This window comes from Zootoca vivipara, chromosome 1 (assembly GCF_963506605.1).
Source record: "Zootoca vivipara chromosome 1, rZooViv1.1, whole genome shotgun sequence".
NCBI classification, from domain to species: Eukaryota; Metazoa; Chordata; class Lepidosauria; order Squamata; family Lacertidae; genus Zootoca; species Zootoca vivipara.
In genome coordinates this window covers 22,295,232-22,313,399 of record NC_083276.1, presented here as the reverse complement: position 1 = coordinate 22,313,399, position 18,168 = coordinate 22,295,232, and the positions used below count along the sequence as shown (strand labels likewise).

The 18,168-nt window shown below is 41.8% G+C and overlaps 2 protein-coding genes across 4 annotated transcripts in view; one reads left to right on the top strand and one right to left on the bottom strand.

Moving 5' to 3' along the window:
- RPS6KA5 (ribosomal protein S6 kinase A5) overlaps positions 1-15,128 on the bottom strand; it is a 35,476-nt gene extending 20,348 nt beyond the window's left edge. The window contains exons 1-8 of one of the 2 annotated variants that reach the window (XM_035101905.2): positions 14,594-15,128; positions 8,709-8,780; positions 8,169-8,387; positions 5,815-5,930; positions 3,467-3,574; positions 2,686-2,769; positions 2,140-2,243; positions 565-715 (exon numbers count right to left, since the gene is read on the bottom strand). In XM_035101905.2, the coding sequence (XP_034957796.2) occupies positions 565-715; positions 2,140-2,243; positions 2,686-2,769; positions 3,467-3,574; positions 5,815-5,930; positions 8,169-8,387; positions 8,709-8,780; positions 14,594-14,669 (930 nt within the window). In that variant the 5' untranslated portion in view covers positions 14,670-15,128. Of the gene's footprint in view, positions 1-564; positions 716-1,286; positions 2,117-2,139; positions 2,244-2,685; positions 2,770-3,466; positions 3,575-5,814; positions 5,931-8,168; positions 8,388-8,708; positions 8,781-14,593 lie in introns of those variants that run through there. The other variant, XM_035101908.2, reaches the window with a different exon arrangement.
- Positions 15,129-15,371: 243 nt separating this feature from the next.
- DGLUCY (D-glutamate cyclase) overlaps positions 15,372-18,168 on the top strand; it is a 29,849-nt gene continuing 27,052 nt past the window's right edge. The window contains exon 1 of one of the 2 annotated variants that reach the window (XM_035101913.2): positions 15,372-15,488. Coding sequence is in view for 1 of the 2 variants with exons in the window: in XM_035101911.2 (XP_034957802.2) it covers positions 15,482-15,488 (7 nt within the window). In the remaining variant the exon portion in view is untranslated. The remainder of the gene's footprint in view (positions 15,489-18,168) is intronic. The other variant, XM_035101911.2, reaches the window with a different exon arrangement.

The window sequence follows — 18,168 nt, the reverse complement described above, 5'->3', positions numbered from 1 at the left end:
GAGACAGCTGCAGTTGTTTTGGGAGAGTGTTTGGAAGGTTGCGGCAAGCTTAGTAAGATACAATAGGATCAACATTGCTGTTGATCATTGTTTGGGGATTTACCTTAGGCCTATTTAGGAGGGTAGATCGGGTTGGAGTGTTTGTATGGACCCAAATAGCATGTACGAATGCACATAATTGAAGCCATATGCTTCTGTGCAATGAATAATTGTAAACCTTTTTATTACAGTACTTCTGTTATCAATATAATTGTTGCATCATACACACAGGCAACTTGACCAGCTATGCTAGAGATGGCAATTATTCAAATACTTGGTATCTGTAGTGGCAGAGAAAAGAATGAGGATTTAAAACACCTGGCAGCAACCCAGCTCAGGACTATACCCCCAAAAGAGAGAAGCACATACAGGGGAGTTGAGGTGGATCTGAAGGTGGTGCCAGAGAACCATGTAGCTACGGGGAAGTCCTTTCTCTAATGCCTGCTAGACATATTTCTAGTAAACAAAAAGTCACATGTTTCCAAAGCAAAAATGAAAAATAGACAAAATTTAATTTTGTTTCACCTGGAAGAAGGGATGCTGTTTTATTTCATCAGCACCATTTGAACCACAGCCCAGTCTTTTCTTGGGATCTTTCATCAGAAGACCTTGAATTATATCTTTGGCTAGAGCAGTCATTTCTTGGGGATAAGGAGGTTCACTTTTCAATATTCTCCTGAAGAACAGGGAGAAAATCACAACAAGGTAGTGAAATGTTCACCACATGGTGATAGTGTATGTAGAATTGTGGTCATAAAGTGGTACAAACTGTCATATGCTTGTCAAGACAGCTGGGTCCACCTAGTGACTAGTCCAAAACTTTATGGAGAGCCACTAGCAGTCAGAGTAAAGACTCTTGCTACCCAGATTTCAGTACCAGTCCTGCTACTTAAGACCCTTTGAAATGGTGGTGCCAATAAACCTTATCTGGGAAGCGTCAATAGGACCCATCAATGCAGTGTTCTCAAGAATTGGACCTGGGGCCACTTTCATTGGGCCTCAGTGTCACAGTCTGCTCAGTGTCTTTATATTTGCTTGCCCTGGCCTCTATCTGTGCCATAGCCCACTGCTTGGATCAATACCAGCACTAGCAACTCACTGCATGCTGATGTTCCAGAGAGGAGGGATAAAAGAAATTGGCAGTTGGAAGGGTGAGGAATTAGGAACAAGTTGAGTACCAAAGGAGAATAGGAGGGGAAATTACAGAAGATGAGTAGGAATAATTAGAGAAATCCATCTCCACTTACAGCATTTGGATCAGGAAATTCTTTCCAAAACAGAACGGCTGAGTAATAATACCTCCAGAGCAAATGTCTGTACTTTGCTTGCAGAAAGCTGAGCTACAGGATTCTTTGCCAGAAGGAAAACAATGTGGCAAAGAATTTAACCATTTCCAAAGGTGTATTATCAAAATCAGCAATAATTCCTGTGACTGATGGCCTCTGTAATTTTCAGCAGTCTCAAATGGGCTCTAAGAGTAGAAAGTTTGAAAACTCCTGCATTAATTGATATATCATAGCTGCTTATACAGGAAGGTTTCTAAGATGCAGTTGTTTTTTCCAATTGCATTTATTAACTTCAAACAACATTGGCAGACTGTGCTTCTCTTTGAATTTATGCCTAAATCAAAATAAGTATTCAACTTTTTACTACCTTTCAGAAAATTTATAAATATGATTTTAAAAAATAATTTCTGGATAAGTAGCAAGGATATATCTACCCAGTGCTTATTGAATGGATTATATTTTATCCCGCAACCAAGAAGGGGATTATCAATTAGAACATTCACAGGATCATCAGCAATATAATACAGAAGCTCCTACGGGCATTCAGGAATCCATCAGTGACATATGAATTTGTAGGTGGACCATCTTAATAAGCATATTATACCTGTGAAATGGAGCAGCTGCTACAAGTCTAAAGCTCAACATAAAGTACTCTGACAACATCCAGTCAAGCTCTGTAGTATTTGTACACTACATCTTTTATTGTACTCTGGTTTCCACAAATTGTTAAACAAATGTAGACTATATAAAATAATATTTTCTTTAAAAGTTGAGTTAAAAAATCTAACAATTTGCAGCCAATTTAAGAACTTACCTAGATATCTCAGTTTGTGAGTTTCTTTCCCCATCAACAGTAAAAGGTGATGCTCCTGTTAATAATTCATACATAAGAACACCTAGACTCCACCAATCAACAGCCTATAAAATAATCATATGTTAAAAAACCAGAAAAATACACTAAGCCAATACAATTATTCTAAGAAATACTGTAACAATTATCCAGACAGCTATCTTCCCAGCGAGAGGTAAGTCATGATAGATGAATTTATAAAATAGAAATAAATTATAAGTGAATGTAAAATTATTATAACTCGTGTGAAGGATCTGGGCTTTACTGTCCTGGACTGACTGGATGCACCTTGTTTTATGGATTGTTGCATATTATATGAGACATCTTTTTGTCTATCGCCCATCATTCTTGGCTGTTCATTTGTGGATTATAGGGTTAACTTGTGAAACTTGATTCATCCTGGGGCAGTCTTATAGAAATAATTTCCCCCTTTATCTGGTGGCAGTGAGTTCATAAGTAGGGAAGAGTGCCCACAAACTTCACCGGATGCTTTATTAAGTAAAAGCATACCTTATCATGACCTGTCTCCCCTCCTTTAACAATATCAGGAGCCATATATTCTATAGTTCCACAGAAGGAATATGCTCTTTCATTCTGAAAAAAGAAGGCACACAACACACTAACTGATATCAGAATCACAAGACAAAATGAGAGTAAGAGAAAATACTAACAGTTCCTAGCACCTCTATTATCGGTCCTGACAACTGACAACTCTGAGAATAGATGCGACTTCATATATTATAAACATAAAGTAAGTTGATCACACCTGCTGAGGCTGATGAGAGATTAAGACCAATAACATCTGGAAGGCCACAAGTTTTCATATAAGAATCAAGAATTTATTTTTATAAACCTACATTCTCTGATCTACAAAAGTAGTGCCTTTTATCATCACAAAAAGATAACACCAGGTGCCTAAATGGAGTAAAACCATCAACAATTACTCTGTTTTTAAAAATAATAATGATAAAGAAGGTATTTACTAGTAAAATGACAATGCCTGGTTCGCACATAACACAAGCCATGATTTAGCCAAAGTGTAGCTTGTCTAAGTGTGTGAACCCAGCAGACCAATCTTGGTTTGTCTTCCAGAAACAAATGTGAAACCATGGTTTGTTGCAGGCTTACTATGTTGTAGACATATGATCCATTGGAGAACAATCTTATGAAGCAAATTCTGTGCTCAAATGCATATGTGATGATTTCAATGAGAGCTAATATTTCAACTTATTTATGTTCTGCCTTCATTTATACATTCACTTGTTCAAACACTTCATATGCAGATACTCACTTCATCACTAACAAACTCCTTACTCAAGCCAAAGTCAGTCAGTACCACATGGCCATTAGAATCAAGTAGAATATTCTCAAGTTTTATATCACGATATATAATTCCCAACTGAAAAAAGAAATTAAATTCATTATATACTAGTAAGCATATTAAAACATGCTCATAATTATTAGAATTCTAAATACACTGATGTGTTGTTAATAGCATTAAAAAAACCATCCATGCTCTATATTTACACAGGGTGGCCTGATTTAAATCAAGTTTCCTATGAATACATCTTCATATATGTATATTTTCAAATGGTGCAAATCTGACATTAATTTACAACTAAATTATTAACATATAAACAGAACACCAAATGGAGAAATGTATTTTGTATACTTGTAAGATAACCTGTTTTTATTAATTTTAGAGCAATATTATGCTGCTGACCTCTAGAAATAATTTTGAATATTAAATAAATAAATCAAATATTTTAAATACTCCTATTACAACTAGCAGGCGTGACAGTTTATTGAATAAAGGAAATGACACACTGGACGATATTGTCTTCTTTGTAGTGCTGGTCATTTTATATTCACTCTGTTTTGGCCCAGCAACACTCACATTAAATCAAAGTAGCAAACTAAATTAAATGTGCATGATTGAAAACAGGAACTGAAGTTTCTGGGCAGACTAGAGAAGACTTTTTTCATTATATGAGCCTGAAATGACTATGTGTAGTAAGCATAGCGTAAATCTTTGAGAAATGATCACATTTCTTCATTTAGAAAGAAAAACTTTTTCAATTAACCACTGTTTGTTGCTATGTCTGAATCTAGAACTGCAGTTACAAAGCAAGATCATTAACCAGTTTGAAGTTGGCTTCTTCTGATAATCTATAGCACGGGTTGGCAATAAGGCCTGGGGGACGGATCTGGCACAATCACCTTCTAAATCCGCCCCGCGGACAGTCCGGGAATCAGCGTGTTTTTACATGAGTAGAATGTGTCCTTTTATTTACAATGCATCTCTGGGTTATTTGTGAGGCATAGGAATTCGTTCATCCCCCCCCCAAAGTCTGTCCCACCACAAGGTCTGAGGGACAGTAGACTGGCCCCCTGCCGAAAAAGTTTGCTGACCCCTGATCTATAGTTAAAACTAATCACAATTCCTTCCGGATTATACACAACGACACAAAACACAAATAGTTGAAAAATGGAAGCAGATGCTTCTGACATCCTCTGACATGCCAGTGGTGGGGTGCACAAACCTGAGGCTTATGCATTTATCTCTAAACCATTGGATGCTCAGGTCCTGCTTACCAAAGACATCCGGTTGGCCACTGTAAGAACAGGATGCTAGAATTGGTGGGCCATTGGTCTGATGCAGCAGGCACTTCTTACGTTATCGACTCAAATCTTGAATATCAAGATCAATGACTGACATAACAGAATTATGACGCAATCCAAAATATGGTTATGGGGAAATACAGTGAGCCTCGTTTCATGCTCACACTGCCTGGGTTCATGCTTCAACAATAAAACATGGTTTAGTGAAATATGCACAAACTGCAGTGAGCCTCAGGCTTGTATACTTCTCCCAACCCTTTCCTCTTCCTGCATGGTCAAAGAGGAGGAATCTGGGTTCAACTTTTAATCAATCATAGCTGGCCATGTCATCCTGATCTCAAACTTATGGCTAGTTTCAATCTGCCAGTCTAAGAACCTTAAGATGACTTGTTTGAAGTTAACAATAATTAACCACAGACAAATAGCATTTACCACTGGCCCATTTTCATGTAATTTAGCTACTTCATTTAACACACTACTTGCAGTGTGGTGGGAGGTGAATGAGGTATTTTGTACATAGGAAGAACCTTGATGTTGGTCCACATTTAAGAATAATCCATAACTACATGCACGCTGGAGAGAAACTCTTCCATGCCTCCTTCTCCTGTGCATCCAGAAGGATTTCACTAGCATTTAATTGCGGTTTCCCCTGATCCTGCCTTGTGGTACTGTTGGCTTGTTTTGAAACGGACCAGTTTGTTTTAACTCACAATCTCTGGTGTGCATGGCACAGCAACCCATCTTAGAGGAAACTAAATGTTACCTTTTTGTAAATCACTTTGAGGTGTTTTTTTTAATAACCAAGCAATGTATAAATTCTATTAACAAAAAAAGACAGACAACTGGCCATAGGCATGTTTATAATAGGCCTACTTCACCGATGCTGTTGCAAACAGAATGTTAAATTTTGTCATGTCTAATGTTTATACAGTTTAAAGTGCAAAGTCTTCTTTCCCCCCGTTTCACACTTCAAAAAACACATGGAATTTCTCAGGAAAGTTCAAAACATAGTTTTACCTTGTGCAGGTGTTCAAGTGCTAATACAATCTCTCCAATGTATATTCGTACCTCATCTTCAGTAAATCTCTCTCTTTGTGAAAGATGGGTAAAAAGTTCTCCTCCATTTATGTAATCTAAGATACAGGAAGTTGATTATTTAGTGTAGCTTTGGGTTTTTTGGGTTGTTTTTTTAAAACCACAACAGAAAGAAGTATCATCTATACTAAATTGCTCAATTTTTCTCAGTAAAAATAACAGACCTTTAAGAACCCAACTACACATTACATGAAAACTCTGACAAACCCAAAGGTAAAGCTGCTCTGAAGAGACAACCATTTGTAATAGAAAAGCAATGAATCCACCAGGGTGCTTAACCCTTTCCAGAGTTCCATTTCTCTCCTCAAAGGGTTCTTCCAGGCATTTCATGGGTTGACAATGCCTCACCCACTCACATTTTAGAGGGGTGAGGATTATGCCATCCTTGCATAATCAGTCTGTTTTCTCAGCAACCATATAAAGTTTTTCCCTACCACAGATCAGACCAAAAAGAAAAACAGTAGCAGTTCCTTATCACTGTTTTTTTTCCCTTCTTTTTAAAAGCTCCTCCTGCTGGCTTGTGCCATTAATCACTTCCTCTTTCCACCAGTGCTAATCTAAATGGTCCTCTAATTAGCTTCTGTCCTCCAGAGTGTGTGTGTTTGTTTGTGTGTGTGTGTGTGTGTGTGTGTGTGTGTGTGTGTGTGTTTAATTACCCTTGATGCAAAGAAAGAAGGAACTGAAGTTTTAGAATTAAACCTCTCTTTTCCTTAGAACAGAGAATACACAACCAGTGTGAAAGCCTCTGCATTAAGTTCTATCTCATTGCTGGGAGGAGGTAAGAACTTCTAGAAATGAATACAGTAAACCATGAGTAGTTGGGTGAGAAGAGAAGAGGCTCAGCAGAATGTGCAGCAAAATCCCACTAATGTAGATGCTCTGTTGCAATTCTGGATGCAACATAAAACGGAAAAGAGAATTTGAAGGGCCCTCTCCTTTTGGAAACACCCAAAATTGAATTGGCCCACTGAGTATCAACTACAGGTTTATTTAGAGTAGGGCTGAGCACCAACCACAAGATTGTAAAATAGCTTGATTCAGCTTGGACCAATTCAGAAGCTGCCCAATTTGACACAGGGGTCCAAGCCTCATGGGCCAAATTTGACCTCCTGATGGACCAAGACTGACCCATGGGCTGCTGGTTGCCCAATCCCTGGATTATATACTTGGCCTGTCAGTCACAACAGACTTCTCATCTTGACATCTTCTTTAGATACATAAATTTCACTTTTGCAAAGTTCTCTCCCTCAAAACACTAGAGTTTGAGAGCACTGGTAAACTCATTCTCTCTAATTACAAGCTAGACCAGTCAATCACAATGGAACTCTCCTTCTACATAGTCTCCTTACTCTGGCATTTGCTCTCTCTTCTCCCTGGATCCCAACTGCTGAAAGTGAAAATAGCCACTTGTCTGCAGCATTTTTAAAAAATGTCTAGACCACCAAGGTGCCATGAAGCGCTTCAGGGGTACCCATTTTGATTAAAACCACCTTGTAGAGATCCCTCTTTGCCTCTGACAAGCCCAAAATCTCTCAGAGGCATAACAGAAGCTTGCACAAGGGTTATGCAACTGAACTATCTGTAGCCGTGAACTGGAAACCAAAACTGACAAGCTGTGTTATTAAAGGAAAATATTCAAAAGCAGGGTGGGGGTGGGGAGCAGGATTATAGTCTTGCCTAGATGTGTTAACATTCATGAACATGAAGTGGTGCATGTCAGCACTGAAGGGAGAAAACTTATCTAAGCTGCCACGCAGTTGGTATCCTGCATAAATACAATTTCAACACACCTCCCGATTTGTCAGAAGGTACTTATAAGTGGCATAAAGCTAACAACCAGCAGCTTGTTGGTTTATCTCAGGCGCTCCAGTATAACTGTGCTCCATTCCAACATAGAACCAGAAGCCAACCCCTTACCTTTCCACCCTCTGTCTTCTTCTCAGTACACCCCGGTTGCTTCCTCTGTAACATTATCAGGACAACTAGCACACGTAACACATGAATGTCTGTATTTTCTAATGTGACTTGCTTTCAGATCACTGAAAAAGTTGTTTATTGATTTCAGTTGGTCTGCTTTGAGCATGTTGAATATAACCTTATAGATCCATGATAAGGTCAAATAATTTTAAAAGCATATTCTTCAGTTTGTAAACTCTTTGGATATTTATTATATTCTACCATTGACTGGCCTGGCCCTCTTAAAATGGAGTCACTGAACTTTAATGTTAATTTTTTTTGTTTCAGTGAAAATATTTCTTTCTTATATAAAAACTTACCCAAAATGAGATGAAGCTTTGCATCTGTCTGAAACGCATAATGCAAAGTCACCAAAAATGGAGACTGTCGTATGTGTTCTAGTACTTGCCGTTCAGTCTTCGTATGTTCAGTTGTTTTGGCTTTTTGAATTATTGTTGCTTTTTTCAAAACCTTCATGGCATATAACTTGCCAGCATCATGACCACTTATTTTCCTGACTAGAAACACCTTCCCATAAGCTAAAAACAAACATATAGCACAGTATAAAATACTCAAAGAAACAGATATTTGTGCAAGTAACTGGATACCATAGTATTCAATTCCTATCACATTCCCATCTTCACAACTGAGCAAAGTACTCACAGGGTCTGGGGAAGTGAATAGAATAGGATATCCTGAAAAGGATAATGGTCCCTGGCAGGAACCCTAACAAGAGCACTTTACATTTAACATATTGTGTATGCAGTCATTAAACTTAAGATCTTTTTAATTTAAAAAGAGCTACTTAACAATTGTTTTAATACTTTCAGATTTAATTAGCAAAGAGAACCTATTCTTACCTCCTGTCCCAAGAACTTTCAGCAGTTCAAAGTTCTCAATGCCCACCTTCTCTACATGACCAGTCAAGTTTGCTAAGAAAACAAAAAACATTTCAGTGTAAAATTACTAGCTTTGTCTAATATACACACAAACACACAAAACAAGTAACAAACAGGTCAAGGCTGCTGTCAGCTGCTATCAACAACAGCTACTAGATGTCTAGACCCCAAACCACATTGTATTAAAACTGTTTAGAGGCCATTTTGTAATATAAATGAATAAATAATATTAGAACTTAGCTTATGTTGAGACATCACAACATTCACAAGTTCTGCTGCTGGCAACAGCTGCTGATATAGACTGAGGTAGGGAAACAAAAGTTCCTAGCCCTTCTTGTTTGCTGCCTCTCCTCCCAACTCTTTTATAGATGCAGAACTAATAATGGAACATTACCTGAGCTTTTGACACCACCCCGCCCCACCCAAAAAAGGAGGGGAGAAAACCATTGCTTCCTGACATTCTCAAATCCTAGACACACATTCTGCATCCCATCTTTTATCTCTTTTCCTCGAGAGACAAGGGTCAAGTTCAGAGGCATTGAATTTTGCCTGTGAAATAAACTTAGTCCCTCCTGTCCACCTCCCCCCTTTTTTTCAAGGGCATGCCAACTTGGTGAAGCAGCACTAGCAGCTGGATATTGGCTGTGAAATGCATCCTATAAATTCTAATCAACTTCAGGGTTGAGCAAGCCATTCCCTGCAACACTCAAGTGAAACCCCCTAACATACCATAGACCCTGGAAGCTCACAACCCTTTTTGTTCTTTTAACACTGTTATCATAATTTACAAGTTAATGCACCACCCACACTACTGGGAAGTTCCCAAGAATACAATAGTTTTTGGGTGGCCACATGTCACTACTAAACTAACAGGCACTCACTATCCAAGTTTGCTATTTGAGGGAATGTCTTTATTTATGGAGGAAATGAAACATGGGTCATTTTAACATATTGTAGAAATAATGGGTTGCATCCAGACCTATTTGGTTATATTTAATTTCAGTTTAAATCAGTGAGATTTAAATGGGAACTATGTGCAACTAACTAGGTCCAGAGAGAAAAAAACCGACATGATTTCAGGGCTTCTTTATTACAGATCATAACAGAGCTAATTCACACTTATTTCTGAAGTGGTCAGGTTCTAACGCTGTGGTTTTGTCACATTTTTACATAGGAAATGGTTGGTGTGAAACAGTTACCACATGAAAAACTGAAGAGTTACCACATCTGAGGAAACACTACAAAAGAAAGACTGTGAAATTTATTTGCCTTTCAAAATGAGACTTCAATGTTTTTCTAACCAATGTAACAACTGGATGCCAATGCTGAATTGAAAAAGATAGGTTTTTCTTAGATGTGATTCTTTCCTGCAATATCTACATATATTCATATATGTAAAATAAAATATAAAGAATTATTTGAATAACAAATTGTGATTTTGAGGCAATACCTGAAGTAGCTGGGATGAATATGAAAGCATTGTTAACCCTACTTGCTAAACATATCCATTTTATTCATTTGCATGAATAAACTTAAAGTAATGAGTATTATCTGTATGCCACTACAGAAGTACATCATGTCCATTAGCAGCAACCCAGCATCTATGAAAAACCAGAAGGCTTTATTCTATGTTTAATTCAAGGTGTGCCACAGTGCTACACAAGATGCCTACACTCTTGCTGGGACTAATCCATGTAGTCAAGAATGTAATCAGTGACATACTGTAAAATGTGCTTTTATGCAAGATTTTAGGCAGCAATCAAGCACAGGATAAAGGAGGGAGAAGCAGTAAAAAGAAAATGAAGCACTATAAACAAATCCCTCCCTAGCAGCCGTTTAAACACTTCAGTTTAACTGAGGAAAGCATTAATAATCATTTCAAAAAAGAGAGAAACATTCAGGGAGTTTTTGCAATGGTTTCCTCCCAATTTCTGCTTGATTCAGCTGGCTTATCCGTCAGGATGAATAACAGTCACAAAGTAAGGCGATAAAGTAGAAATTAAAAAATGAAAAGCAGGTGTCAGCTCATCTTAAGTAGACAGTATATTTTGATACTTTATGTTCTCCGTGGCAGCATACAGCAGAATACAACAATAAAAGTAAACATTGTTTAAGATGAAAAATAAAAAAATTCCTTCAGTAGCACCTTAAAGACCAACTAAGTTTATATTTTGGTATGAGCTTTCGTGTGCATGCACACTTCTTCAGATAAGAAGTTCACCTGCTTGACACCTGGTGTCACCTGGTGTCAAGCTCACCTGCTTGACACCTGGTGTCATATATGAACTCAGGTGTGGGGCAAGCAAAGGCAGGCTTGGGCAAAATGGGCTTTGCCGACAGTTGTTCAGCTGGTCAGCAGGGTCTGCAAACCTCTTGTGTAGTACTTCCCATCAATTGTGAGCACATGGGAAGAATTGCAGACAAGGCTTCTCCAGCCACTGATTGTCAATATTTGGGTAGTGTGGTGCGTAGTGCTTCCTCAGCACTCATAAACACCTTTTTGCTGATGACTGAGAAGTGCTGCACAATTTTTTTGCCCCTATGTTTTCATTTCAAACAGCAGGGCGATGGGGTCAGAAAAGGTTCCCTGACTTCACTGTGACATCAGGTGTTTGACAGCTGGGTGGTCTTGCCCACCTGTCAAATGTGGCCTGCAGAGGTATGCATGGAGATAAGTTCCCCATCACTGCTGTAAATTCAGAAACAATTTCATTTCAGTTACCAGCCACTGGATATATACAACAGGAGAGCCCTGTTTTCTGATGCTGTGCTTGGGAGCTGCTCAGAACATTTGGCTCATCACTGTCTGAAACAAGATTATCTAGATAAAAACAAGTTACTTGCCTAAGGAAGTTAAATGAGTACAAAGTAGAGATGAGATCTGAAACCGATGCCTAAATCATTTCCTTTTCAGTTAATTCTCACCAAGCATTCGTTTTCCTCTGTTTCACCCCCCTCTCCCACACAGAAGTATTTCCTCATATTCATTTCCATTTCACATTTCCATTTCTGATCACAGAACCTGCCATTTTTCTAACGACTTTCTATTTCAAAAACATGGCATTCTTGCACTCTATCACCTCTTCAATATCTATCTATAAACCTGATCTTATCCAACATAAAGGGGCAGCCAGTTTTCTGACAGACATTAAGCTTGTAATTTCCAGGACCCCTACCCCTGGATCCCTTTTTAAAAACTGGTGTCACAGTGACAATTTCCAGTCAAAAGGTTCAGAGGCTGATCTGAGGGATACATTACATTATTTTATCAAAAGACCCCCAATTTCACATTTGATTTTTGATAACTCTCAGATGCATGCAGGGCCGGCCCTAAGGCAAGGCTGGGTGGCGCAATGCGTCAGGCCGCCGGGCCGCCAAGGGGGGCGCCGTGCTGCTGCACCCACCAGACTGCCGCGCTGGGAAACAGGGCAGGGGGGCGCTGGAGGAATCTTCACACCACGGCGCCAGGGTGCCAGATATGCTTAAGACGGCCCTGGATGCATGTCATCCGGACCTGATGATTTCTCAGTTTTTATTTTATAAGGCTTAGATGACATAGGACATTAAGATGCAAAATCCACACTACAGTTTTGAGACAGAGTTTCCCCATCCCTCAACATCTTCTCAATCTTTTGCAGTTTATCTGCTAGTGATTTCTTTAGAAAGTTCATGAACAATTCGTAGTATTCAGCTATCAAGTCACCTATGTCAGGGGCTTTATTGGGCTTTAATGATTTTATTGCATTAACTGCATCATCTTCCATAATATGTGCAATTCATAGTAACTATGGAGGTACCCATTCAGTACTGTGAGGTTCAGCAGTTACTCCACTAATGGCACAAGTTCGCTGGGACTTACTTCTATGTAAGTACAGTGGTGCCTCAAATTAAGTACTTAATTGGTTCTGGAAGTCCGTACTTAACCTGAAGCGAACTCTCCCATTGAAAGTAATGGAAATTGGATTAATCCGTTCCAGACAGGTCTGCAGAGTACTTAAATTGAAAGTACTCAACCTGAAGCGTACTTAACCCGAGGTATGACTGTATGCACAGCAGGCATGGGGAATGTGTGGACCTGGAAATGTTGTTGGGATCTATTTCACACCAACCAAGTATAACAGGAGCTCAATGGACAACATCTAGAGGACTACATATCCCCCTCCTGCATAATATAATTATAATTATTTATATCCCGCCCATCTGGCTGAGTTTCCCCAGCCACTCTGGGCGGCTCCCAATCGAGTGTTAAAAACAATACAGCATTAAATATTAAAAACTTCCCTAAACAGGGCTGCCTTTAAATGTCTTTTAAAAATAGGATAGCTGCTTAATTTCCTTGACATCTGATGGGAGGGCGTTCCACAGGGCGGGTGCCACTACCGAGAAGGCCCTCTGTCTGGTTCCCTGTACCCTCACTTCTCACAATGACGGAACCACCAGAAGGCCCTCAGCACTGGATCTCTGTGTCCGGGCTAAACAATGGGGGTGGAGATGCTCCTTCAGGTATACAATGGTACCTCGGTTTATGAGCACAATTGGTTCCGGAAGTCTGTTCATAAACTGAAGCGTTCATAAACTGAAGCGAACTTTCCCATTGAAAATAATGGAAAGTGGATTAATCTGTTCCAGATGGTCCACGGAGTACTTAAACGGGTCCGTGGAGTACTCAACCTGAAGCGTACTTAACTCGTAGCATGGGTGAAATTGGTTCCGGAAGTCTGTTCATAAACTGAAGCGTTCATAAACTGAAGTGAACTTTCCCATTGAAAGTAATGGAATGTGAATTAATCCGTTCCAGATGGGTCTGCGGGATTCGTAAACCGAAAATTCATAAACCAAGGTGTTCATAAACCGAGGTTCCACTGTACAGGACCAAGACCATTTAGGGCCTATATTACCAAGAAATCTATTTAAAACCGGGGGTGCCAACTTGAATAAAATATTGGGCAGGTAAGCCCCCACACTGCAGACACAACACACACACACAATTTGAATGGAAATGTTCATCAACTTTGGAGGGGCCTGTGCCCCTCAACTATTTTATTGGGGGGGGGAAGGGGACCTCTGTCCCTAGAAGTTGGCTCCTAGGTTTAAAACAGCAACAACTGCCATCTTAACAATATTAATGCATAGTGAGGAATGAGTGTGAGAAACAAGGACGTTTCTTTACCAGAAATGCCGTGTGCATAACAATAAAGTGCAGCGTTTTTGAGCAACGGAAGAATCAGGGCAATCTAGGGGGGGGGGGGACGACTGCAAATGCCCTGGGTGAGTTCCTACGAAGACCGCCGCCAAAATTCGCAGCCAGGCGATGTGTGAGGAGGAGGCATCTTTCCCAGACCTCCGTTCACCAAAGTACCCGTCTCGGCAGGTCTCTCCTCTCCTGACATAACTCGCCGCCTTCCCGCGGCTGCCACTCGCCCGCCGCCAAACATTTCCCCCTCGTCCGGTGCTGCAACCGAGTCCTTCTCCCCGTCCCTCTTCCCGCAACCTCCCACCCCAAGCCCTCTCCCCGCGCTCCCCGGTTGTCCCCCGAGCCCTTCTTCTGCGGGCCTTAGTCGCCGCCCCTTCCCTAGCTCCATCGAGCAGCGTCCTCCTCCAGAGCTGCCCCGAGGCGCCTCGGCGACCCACTTCCCCCGTTTCTACCCCCCCCTCACCACAAGCTGCCCCCCCTTTACCACCTCACGCGCAGATCAATTTGGCACGCGAAAACACTCCCTGGTACCCCCCCAACCACCCCTCTCCCCCAGGGTTTCACGGGGATCTTCGCGCGCTTCCCTTTCTTCCCAGCCCCACATTTAGCGCCTCTTCCCCGCCCCCCGCCCCGCACCAGACCTACTACTCACCGTTCTTCAGCTCGTGTTTGACGGTGAAGAGAGACGGGTCCGCTTCTTCCGCGGATCGTCCGGCGGGTCCTTCCATTTCCTCAGAGGCCCCTCCGCCCCCCACAACCACCACTTTTCACCCTCTCCACGCCTGTCCCCCCACCCCACGGAGTGCCGATGGTGAGGCAAGGAGGCTCAGCCAGCGCCAGCGCCGCCCGAAGACGAAAGGGAGACTTTATCACTCAGCGAAAGAGCCCCATGTTCCCAGGGCTTCTGTTGTTGTTGTTGTTGTTCTGGGGGGAAGAAAGCAACAACCAACGAGAGCTTTAGAAGACAATAACGAAACGAGGCGCCTACATTGACAAGTGCCCGTTTAACCATCGGCGCCCTTGGAAACGCTTCAGAGCTCCTCATTCACCCACCGACCCCCATTCCTATCTCGGGGGGGGGAGTAGAGAGACCGCCAAGAGGTGGGGGAAGGGGCGGTAGGGTGAAGGAGCTCAGTTATCGATGAGATTCTATCGACTCCCCTCCCCGCCACCGCCGCCACACTGAAGCAATCGGGGAAGGAGGTGGGGGGGCGAGCCGAACGCCCATTGGCCCGCCAGGCTACACACGGCGCCGGCGATTGGCCGGCGCCCGTTGCATGTTACCACCCTCCCTCCGCCAAAAAGCCACGGCCCGCCATTGGTTCAGCGCTTGGGCCAATCGCTCGCGCCATTTCTCGATCTCTTGACTGCCCCCTCCCTCCGCTTCCTGTCTCTCAGGGGATTCTGCTCCTCCCCCCCCCCCACCTCGGCTCTCCGCCTGCCGGTTCACCTCCTCCCCGCTTTCGAGTAAATATTATGCTCCCGCCTCTCGAGCGAACCGAGTCTCGAAGAGGCTAGATTGGTTGCCTAGACACGGAGAATGGCCGGTGAGTGGACCCCTTGGCGGCGCTGTCACCAGCTGGGCTTGGAGGGTCTCGCGGAAATGCTTCCTCCCTTCTTGCAGCCGTTATTAGCCTTCCAGCAAGAGCAAAAAAAAGCAAAAAAAAAAAAAGGAGGACACGGTGGCTCCGCGTTTAAGAGGCGCAGGGCGGGCAGATGCTGTTTCCCGATCTCATTTCTTGTGACGGGAAAGTACAGCTGATGTAGTCAAGCTGCAAGTGATTTCGGGGTGGGTGGGGAGTAATTTTTGCAGCCAGCAGACGTAGCTAGGAATAGTCCTCGCTTTGAGATAGCCAGAAATGGCAAACGACTTTCAAATGTCAAAGCACCGAGGATATTTCTGAGGCAATTAGGCCCATGGTTTATTTCCTTGTACTGTACAGTTGAGGTGCAAATGATATCCCCACACACACACGCACAGAAAGACACATGCATTGATCATTAACCAATGTGGTTTTTTGCTTCTTTAATGCAAAGCAAGTGCTTCCCCCCCCCTTTTAGGGATACTGGTAGCAAAGTACTGCAGCTCTTCTAGAGATTAACTCTGAGGTTTTCAGAGCAATCCCGTAGCTGCATATCCTGAGATACACTGTGACTGCACCAGTGGAACAGCCAGCCTGTTCCAGGCATCTCATATAGAGGATAAGACTGTCAGGAGAGTCATGTTCTGTACCCACTGTCAGAAGAAGTATGCCTCTGAATGCCACGTGCTGGGAACTGCAGGTGGGCAAAATGCAGCTGCCCTCACGCCCTGCTTGCAGGTGTACCACAGGAACCTGGTTGGCCCTTGTGAGAACAGGCTGCTCGACTAGATAAGTCATTGGTCTGATCCAGCCAGGCTCTTATGCTCTTTCGTTCTTATGCCCAGAAGGGGTGTAGGAAAACACCCAAGTAGAAAATACAACATATATACATATATGGCAGACCTGCCCACAGACACCGGAAACTCTGCACTCCCTGATTCATTAATGGAGGAATAGCCATTGCCTGAACAGGTATAGCATATGGCTCTCCATAGTATTGGTCCCATCCCACCCACAACTCCACCTGATTTTGGTGCATTTGAGATATTCTACCAGTGTCTATCTTGGCAGCAGGGCATCTGGCGTTCATGCAGCATAGCAAGGCTTCCATCAAATGCTGTAGCCTCTCAGACAGCATGTGTTTAGTATAGGATTGTGCCTTCGAGCTGCAATACTGTACTCACTTACATGGGGGTAAGGCCTATTTATCTAAATGGGACTTATTTCTGACTAGGTGTGCATTAGGAAAAAAGCCCCATTCAACATGCATAAGATGAAGGCACACATCTATGCTTGAGCTTAGGTTTAACAATGAGGAGATTATATGCATATGTGCACACAAAGCTTAGGAACACCTGATTTTCAAAGGAATTTAGCTATTACTTTCCTAGTACTGGAAATAACAAGGATTGCTGGAGAGTTACAGAATTATGGAGTACTAAGAAAGTCCTTCAGATACATTGCCGTGAAGTGTTTCTTGGCTTGTTTGTACACCCTGTTAATTTGATCTAGACTTGCATTCATTTTCACTATTAAAGTAAATCCAAGGCAGGGTGTGTGTGTACGGAATTAATAGCTAGCAAACACATTGGTGTTGGGATGTGGATGATTCCTGATGGCAATTCCAAATCAGCATCTTCTGTACTTCTTCATGTAAAGAACTGATCTATCTTGCATGTACACAGGCACTAGAATTTAATAGGTGAAATACTAAAACTCTTTGTATTTACTGAATTACGTAATGCTGAAGTATACCTTCCAAATATTATGCATCCTCACCGCATCGCTTTCATACAATATTGATGAATTATCCTATACAGCATAATGTGTGTGTGTGTGTGTGTGTGTGTGTGTGTGATATAAATATATTTATGTAAAAAGTGATCTAGAGATATAGGGGTAGATAGATATTGCATTGATAGTTGAGGAATATTTTATCAATATCCACATTCAGTGGCTTGCTGCTTACTAACTTACTTGCTGACTGTGTGTGTAATTATATGTCTAGTAGGACACTAATGAGCACATGTCCCAAAATCATCATAGAAACCAGCTACTGAGGGAGCCTGCTCCACAAACTGGAGAGAACCTTGGCTGAGGAAGCATCAAAGCGAGTTAGGCAAACGTGTGAGTTTGGCAGCATGGCAAGGCACCCCACTCTGCCCAGCAAAATTATCATTAGAGAGATGAGCTTATTTTCTTTAAAATTATCCTAAAATCATATATTCACTACTATCTGTTAAACCTTATCAGATAAGGCTTATCTCATCCTGAAGTCCCAAAAACATTTTATAATGAATATTTCAGATACACTTACAGTAGGTATTTCTGCTTAGATCTGTGCTATCTAGTTGAAAGCCATATCTTCTCCAGCAACTGCAGGGGCATAGTCACAAGCTTTGGTGGCAAATGCTTTCCTGTACTCTGCAAGGTAGGTGGGGCTGAGACACTCCACCCCACTTGCCACCATAAGTCAAAATCCCCTTTTCTTGTTTTTTATCACAATTACTCAAAGATCAAACAAATCCCACTTTGAATGGTCCTTGGGAATAAGGTGTGCCTTACCAGTTTTACAGCAAAGTTTTACAGCAAAGGAAAGATCCCTGTGCACCAGTTCTGACTGGAACCCAGGCATTCAATCCTA